General features: G+C 32.8%; 1 protein-coding gene across 1 annotated transcript; it reads left to right on the top strand.

Moving 5' to 3' along the window:
- The first annotated feature begins 1,150 nt into the window (after positions 1-1,150).
- LOC150100809 (uncharacterized) lies at positions 1,151-6,405 on the top strand. Its single transcript, XM_090402120.1, has 2 exons — positions 1,151-1,195; positions 5,917-6,405. Exon 2 carries the CDS (start codon positions 5,945-5,947, stop codon positions 6,257-6,259), a length of 315 nt encoding a protein of 104 aa, XP_090258246.1. The 5' UTR covers positions 1,151-1,195; positions 5,917-5,944; the 3' UTR covers positions 6,260-6,405.
- Positions 6,406-7,843: the final 1,438 nt, after the last annotated feature.

Raw genomic sequence — 7,843 nt, 5'->3', positions numbered from 1 at the left:
CTTTTCAAAGAGCTACTAGACAATACCAGACGCCTGCTAACTATGAAAAAGAAGGTAAGTGGGGAAGGGGAGGTGGTTAGCAAAAAATATATTAGCTTGCCAACAACGTATGTCCTTGCAGTAATTTGGCAATCACTTAAACCACATTTAACGATAATAATTTAGTTGCAAATGATTTTTGTCGGCCGGCTTGAGGCCACCATTTTGCTTACTTGCGGCTTGAAAAAAGTTCCATGTTTTATGTTTAGAACAGGATTCGCAATTTATCTAACCCAAAGCTCGCTCACTCACAGTTTAATATGCTATAGACACATAATACTTCGTGGGTGGAAATATCATAAAAATGACAACAGTGCTACTTTCTCGCTCACAATACTTTTGATGCAAACGTAATACAATTTCATGAAATCTTAAAAATAACTTCGTAATAAAAATAAATTACTATTAATGTGGATACCACTGAATATCTTTAAACAATTCAAGCGATTGTGATTATTAAACATATCTGTCGCTTTATCTACTTTTATTTGACTGTTATTTGAATGAATATATTTACTTTTCGTATCAATTCGTACTGGAGGCCAAGTTTATAGAAAAATCTAAAATAAGATCCACATTACGTTGAAAACAAGCGATAAATAAAATAAGTAGCTTAAAGTAATGATTTCTAAGTCTCCATAGCATGTCATTTAGCCTTAACGACATCATCGAACTACAGGAAAATTTAAATCGACGATAAAAGAAAACTCGCAAAGTCTTAATGTGAAACATATATTATTTATTAACAAAAGTTCCAAGTACTATCCATTACGGCTGTTCAGATAATCCTAATTGCAACATCTCTTTTTGCGACAGTTGATCCCTGTGCGAGGACTTCAAAAACATACGGAATGTTCATGGCCGAGTTAGTTGTCTCATTTATTCTACGGCAGCCAATCCAAGGAGGATTAAAAATATGACTTTTAAAGTGCCCACACATTACCAGGAATTAAGTGATGCAGATGAAATTGTTTTATCTCTTTTTTCTGTGTACTCGGGATAAAAGCGGTTTAATGTGATAGGTGTTCGTTAAGTGGTTGTGACGTCACCCCAAAAACGGAATAAAAGTAGCACAGAGGTTCTCTAGGCAAAGTGTGATCTCGATCTGTAAGAAGACGTTCCCCGTTTAAGAAACTGGTTGAATTCTACTGATCGTGTAAGTTGCATGTTAAACTTGTAATCATTCCTTATCGGGTTGTATCATGGTTTGAAATTTCTTTATCTGTTGTTTCTTACAGCTGAATATATTAGATTGGTGGAAATGCAGAAATTGAAAATATAATCATAACTATATTTAAGTGTCTTCTCTTGTATTATATTACATTAAATCTTTGCCTAATATTGTTTGGTAAACAATTCACTTCCTTATTAAACGCCACGATATGCAATACTATTCGAAAAGATACCTGGAATGACGTGATTGCACAAAGAATAAAACTTCCAGGATTACGAGTTTGGTCTCCTTCAAAGATGAAGACCAAACCAACTGACTTTGCCCACTGTTTCTGCCGCCTTTAGAAACACTTACTAAAATCGGAATGTCAAGAAAAGAAAAGTGTTTGTTGAATTTCGTTTATTAGTAATTAAATCTGTTACCTTTTAATTTTTTTTTTTTTTTTCTGCATCGAGAACAAAACAGAAAATCACCAGGAGCCAAATTTTGCGAATGATGGGTTGTAGTAGTGATTTTCTGCTTTGGATTAAAAAAAAAAAAAATCTCCTTTGTTTACGTATAATGCTGTATGAATTTAACCAATAGAGCGTGTGGCTCTATTGGTTAAAATAGAGCCGCAAGAGCGTACAGAAAAACCTAATTTCTTATGCTCTCTCACATGAAGTTATATTGTGAACAGTCGCTGTAATTTAGCGACCATTCACAATAGCGCTCGTGTAAAATTGGTCGTATTTATCTGTTTTATTGTGTTTTTTTTTCCCTCTTAGAAAATTATTATTGTACAATATATTAGAGTAAATTTTCGTGTTTATCGAATATTTAGCATAACATATAACATATAACATATTTTTATCGTGATATTGAAATATTAAATACAGCTGTAAAATGGCGCCAAAAACGCAAACGAAACGGAACCCTAACAAGAACAGCGAAGTGGTGAACAAGGTTTTTTCACTAAAGAAGATATTGAAAACAATTTAAGCTCCGCAATTGCTAGATGAAAGTAGATTATTAGACAGACGAAGTACGGAAATCAGATAAGTTTGTGAGTAATAACGAAAATCTGGTAAGTAAACTTTATTCTAAAAATAAGGATGTTATTTGGTATGGCAATTCCATCATAAAACACGCTATTGGTAAGAGGGTTATAACGTCAAGTTTTTCCCGAGTAAAAATTAAAAATATAACACAAGCAATTGAAAAACTGAAAGGCAAAAGAGGCCATAATTCTGGTAGGTATACCAATGACTTAACTGGCGATAGATTCAGTATAAGAGACGATGTAAAAAGGTTGTTGGAAGAAGCGAGAGTGAAGAGTGAGAAAGTAAAAATCGTTAGTACATTACCTAGAGATGATGGAAATTCATTACAAAGAAAGGTTATGATGGCAAACGATTCGATGCGTAGGCTGTGTAGAAGGAATGGATGCGAATTTTTGGATGCGTGGAGTGATTTTCAGGGAAGATTGGATTTATATAAGATGGACTACCTACATTTGAATGCGTTTGGCATCAGGAATCTTGAAAAATATTACACGTAACTGATATGAGACCTAACATGGAGAGTCAGGGAACCTAAATTCTGATGGCAGGAATCGTGAGAATCAGTGTGTAACTAAAAAGCGACAATGTTAGCTAAATGTGTTAATGATGGGAATGGTTATTATTATGGAAATGATTATGAAGAGAGAAGATTCTCTGTTCATCCGGTTCGGACCTATCAAGCATGTGTAAAGATGCCTGCATAAGTAAGGAACTAGAACAGAACAGAGATCTGCAAGTTGTCGAACTGTGTCATGCAGACCACAGACAAGTGTATGCAAAAGAGCAGGTAATTTATTATGTCTGTACAGAAATGCTAAGAGTATCAGAAACAAAAGAGAAGAATTTGTTACCTTGGTTAATATGTTGGGACCTCGGATTGTAGGCATTAGTGAGACCTGGCTGTCAGAATCAGACATACAAACTGGTATCGCGTGTCAAAGGCACAGTATTTTTAGGAAGGATAGAGAGGATAGGAGAGGAGAGGAGCGTGCTGCTAATGATATCGGATGACTTGAATCCAGTTAGAGTTGAGGCCTATTGCTGCAATACCAGTAACAGTTTTTCATGTAGTAGTGAGTTTGAAGACATCTGGTGTGGGGTGGAGTCTAACAAGATTAAATACATAATGAGGTGTTGTTACAGACCTGGTAGATCAGTTGCTAGTTATGAAGAAATGCATCACGAAATAAAGACGACGGGTGAAAAAAGAGTAATCACAATGGAGGACTTTAATTATCCGAACATTCATTGGGTAGTCTGTGAAATCGCATTAGAAGAATGAAACTGAATTTATCGAGCTGTTGGGAGACAACTACCTCAAGCAGCATTTGGCCAGTTCTTTGTATTGCGGGTTAGAAAAACATGAACTTCCAGGAAAAAGAACTTATGTTATTATATAATTTCCATAGCATATAACGGTTCGTTCTACGCATTCTAGGCGAAGTTCTCACTCAACGTCTAAAGTTGAGTTCCTGGGTTCGCATTTTCGTCTTGATAAAAGAGGCAGCATGTTTTCATTATCTTCCTTTTTTTTTTTTCCATTTATGGTAACAGCTCATCACTCAATAAGATGATAAATTTCAGTAGGCTTCATCAGATGAAAAGTCATATATTTTGACAACATAATTTATTGCAGCTGGAAGCATGCTTATTTGTTATTATAAACGTTTTCAAATAATGCTATTAGTTTTAAATTCAAAACATGGTTCTTAAACTGATGAAGAGTTCCCCGCAGGCGAGCTCATAAGAAAGACGACTTAATTTTTTTTTAATTAACAATTAACATATTCAGTATTATTATTTGTATTTAGAATGTTTCTTGCAAGTGACTTTGCCTCTTCCACTGCTACTACAAAGCTTCAAAAGCTTTTAACAACCCCAGCACCTGGATTTTTTGCATTGTGTATCTCACATTTTTTCTTGAATTCTTACTTACTTATATTTTTTTTCCTTTTATATCCGGTCTAATCAAAGCTGGAGATGCTTGATAAATATTTTTATCAAGTTTACCACTGATCTGATTTGTTGTTGTTTGGACTTCATAGTAAATTCAACTAAAATTGAGAAACACAGGATTGAAGGAAAGTGTGTTATCTTTAGATTTATCCGAGGCTAGAATGGATTTAGAAAAAAGTGGAACACTTTTTCTAAATCCATTCTACCGTTGTTTTTCAGCCATACACGTTGCTTTAGAAACACTAAAGCAACGCGTATGGCTGAAAAACAGACGTAACCGTTATATATATATATATATATATATATATATATATATATATATATATATATATATATATATATATATATATATATATATATATATATATATATATATATATATATATATATATATATATATATATATATTCGAAAAAGACTCCCGTTATACCATGTGTACGCGCTTGATAGCCTCGCTTGTTTGATTTAATTAAATATAAAATTATTAATTTAAGCTTTATCAATACATTACTTTGCAGTTTTGAAGGCTTCCCATAAAAATTAGAGGGATCAACTACATTTTATTATTCAGTGCATAAACCATTATTTATTAAATGATGCAGCATTTAATACAGTATTATTTATTAGTGTAGCATTCAATTATTTATGAAATAAACTATAGTTTTTATATGTTTCATATGCTCCAAACTGAAATTTGTGTAAAGTCAATAAAATAAACAAATGATATATCGAATTTGGGTAAAAATTATTTAACCGCAATGAGTTCAAATAGAGATATTTGTATTCAAATATCACTAAAAATGATAACTTCCAATAGCAGCAGATTTCTTTCCCGAGGAGGGAAAAATAATAAATAAATAAAAAAATTGAAAAAAAAAAAAGGACTATATGGGATTATTTTGCTCTTATGGGTATTATTGGAAGAAACGCATTTTAAAAGAAGACTGAAAAAAAGAAAAAGGAAAAAAATAGCTTGCTTATGATAATAATAATTTTTTTAAAGTATTTATTGTATTTTAGGACAACCGCCGAAATCTTAGGAAAACGGCCCAACTATGACTTCCTTCCATATGCCTGATATTTTATAAAATTTAAAAATATAAAATTTATAATAATGATTTATTATGAAATTATTATAATAATTTCATAATAAATTATTATAATTTATTATAATAATTTTAATAAATACTAATGACTGAGTATCATAATTACTCGTATATGATACAAGATTACCAGAAAAAAAGACTATATATCGAATCCAGCTGCAGACTATATAAACTTTTTTCCCTAAGCCATTTAGGTAATTAATTGCATTATAATTAACTAAATGAGGAGCTCTAAACGTGTTTCGCGAGCTATCCTGCTTATCATTAAGGTTTGAATTTATTTAGCATATCTTTCTTTTTCAAAATCTGGGAAAAGTCGAAAAAGCGCACATCATTATTTCTCTCTCTCTCTCTCTTTCATTATCGTATATTACACTCCTGAACAATACAAAGTCTTCATTATAATGATAATAATAATTATTATTTGAAATATGAATATCAAACTTTTTGAATCCTTCTTATATTCACAGTTTTTTTATTAATTGAATACTTAATCATTTTTACTTGAATCTGGTGCAATAAAGTTTTTGTCTATTAATGCCAAATATTTATTTGTTAACTGAAGAAATTAATGAAAATTTTCAAATGTTACTTACAGATTCTACAATTCCTACGTTGTGACGAAAATGTTCTCAATTTTAGTGGCTTTACTTCTCATTCCCTGTGGAGTAATAGGCTTTCCAGAAGGACCTTACAGGAGTTTGACCTTGGTTAAGAAAGCTCCTCTTGCGGTCAATGATGATCTCATGATGTTTCCACTCACCTTTGCTGATTTGGATCGCAGAGATTTTAGGCTGACTGCAAGACAGCCTGAGCCAAATTATTTGACATTTATGGGTCGACTGGTGAAGAAAGAAGGATCATCTTCCGTAGCAGAAGAAAATGATATAGAACCAAAGCGTGCCGGCAATCGAAAATTTCAGACACAAGGATGGCGATAAACAACAACCGTAAATTGTTCTGTCTTTTTTAAAAATAAAAAAAATAAATGAATGAATAAAGCATTCCGAAGAAATATTTGTAACATAACACTTAACTCTATGGCAAATCCTAAAAGAACTCGGATTTATTATGAAAACATACTCATGTAAACATTCTTTAGATGCAATAAAAAAAAATCCAAAGAAATACTCGTAATTGGTGTATTGTTATACCTGCAGACGACAAACAGTTATGTTCTTAAATATAGATGTCGCTAGTCTGCTGGTTTTACTAAAAATTTAATTAACAAATAAATACAATAAAATAAAAGTAAAAATAAAACAGTTTAAAACATTTAAAACTCTATATTCAAAAAAATATATATATACAGTACATACAGTTGACCTTTGAAGAACGCAGGTTTGAAATGTGCGGTTCTACTTATACGCTTTTTTTTTTTTTTGAATAAATATACTGTACTGGAAATTTATTTTGAGATTTGCTACAATTTAAAAAAAAAAACTCGCAGACGAACCGCGTAGCCTCGAAATATCGAAAAAATTAAGAAAATGTTATGTATGTAGTGAATGTATAAAATACATATGTAGATAATAGTCTATTTTATCATTTACTACCATAAAGTTTTTATAATAGAGTAACAGCTCCGTTGGATAAAGGAAATGGATACACGATGATTTTGCTGGATTTTACAAAAGTATTTGACAGAATACCACATGAAACACTGTTACGCAAATTAGAACAAGTGGGGATGGATATAACACTGGTTAAGAAGATAAGAGGGTAGTTGCTGGACAGATATCAAACAGTGGTATATGGAGGGGAAGAATCGAGGCCAAAGCAGGTGACTAGTGGTGTGCCACAAGGTTCAGTACTGCGACTATTGCTGTATAATTTATACATAAATGATATAGGAAATAACCTGAAAGGAAGTATTCAATTGTTTGCTGATGATGCGAAATTAGGCAGAATAATAGTTAAAGGACGATTTAAATAGTCTGTCAAGTATGTGCAAAAGAAAATTTTTTGAATTATCTTTTGAAGAAAATAAAGTTTAATGTCGAGAAATGTAAAGTTATGCACTTTGGGATAAATAGATTGCAAGCCGTGTATCACATTGATGACACTGTACTCCAGGAAATAGATGAAGTTAGAGATTTGGGGGGGGGGGGGGGGGCAGACAGAGAGTTAAAGTTTAGAGGACATATTGCTAAGTTTGTTAAGGTAGCCCATAAGATTGCTCGGCTATTGAAGGACACATTAACAAGTAGAGATAAGGAAGTTGTTATTCCTCTTTATAAGGCCTTGATACGCCCACATCTGGATTACTGTGCTCAAGTCTGGTCCCCTGGGTTTCTTGGGAATGAGGAAGCTGTGGAGATGATTCAGAGGCGAGTGGCCTGTAGAATGTGCCCTATGAGGACAGATTGAAGGTGTGTGTGGATTGCAGAAGTTGGTTGATAGGAGGAAAAGAGGGGATATGATAGAAACATTTAAGTTGCTTAACATGTTCATTGCCAAACACGCGATATCGCGCGATGCGAGTCCTCACCAAACGGCCGATCACGCGTTATCGCGTGGACATC

This window comes from Typopeltis vanoorti, chromosome 12, assembly GCF_054136105.1.
Source record: "Typopeltis vanoorti isolate ZY-2024b chromosome 12, IOZ_Tvanoo_1.0, whole genome shotgun sequence".
Lineage (NCBI taxonomy): Eukaryota > Metazoa > Arthropoda > Arachnida > Uropygi > Thelyphonidae > Typopeltis > Typopeltis vanoorti.
The sequence above is the reverse complement of the archived record's forward strand: the minus strand, read 5'-3'. Positions and strand labels throughout refer to the sequence as shown.

Bases quoted from the DNA above. Each gene is read 5' to 3' on its own strand.
- LOC150100809 (XM_090402120.1), top strand. From the start codon at position 5,945: ATGTTCTCAATTTTAGTGGCTTTACTTCTCATTCCCTGTGGAGTAATA.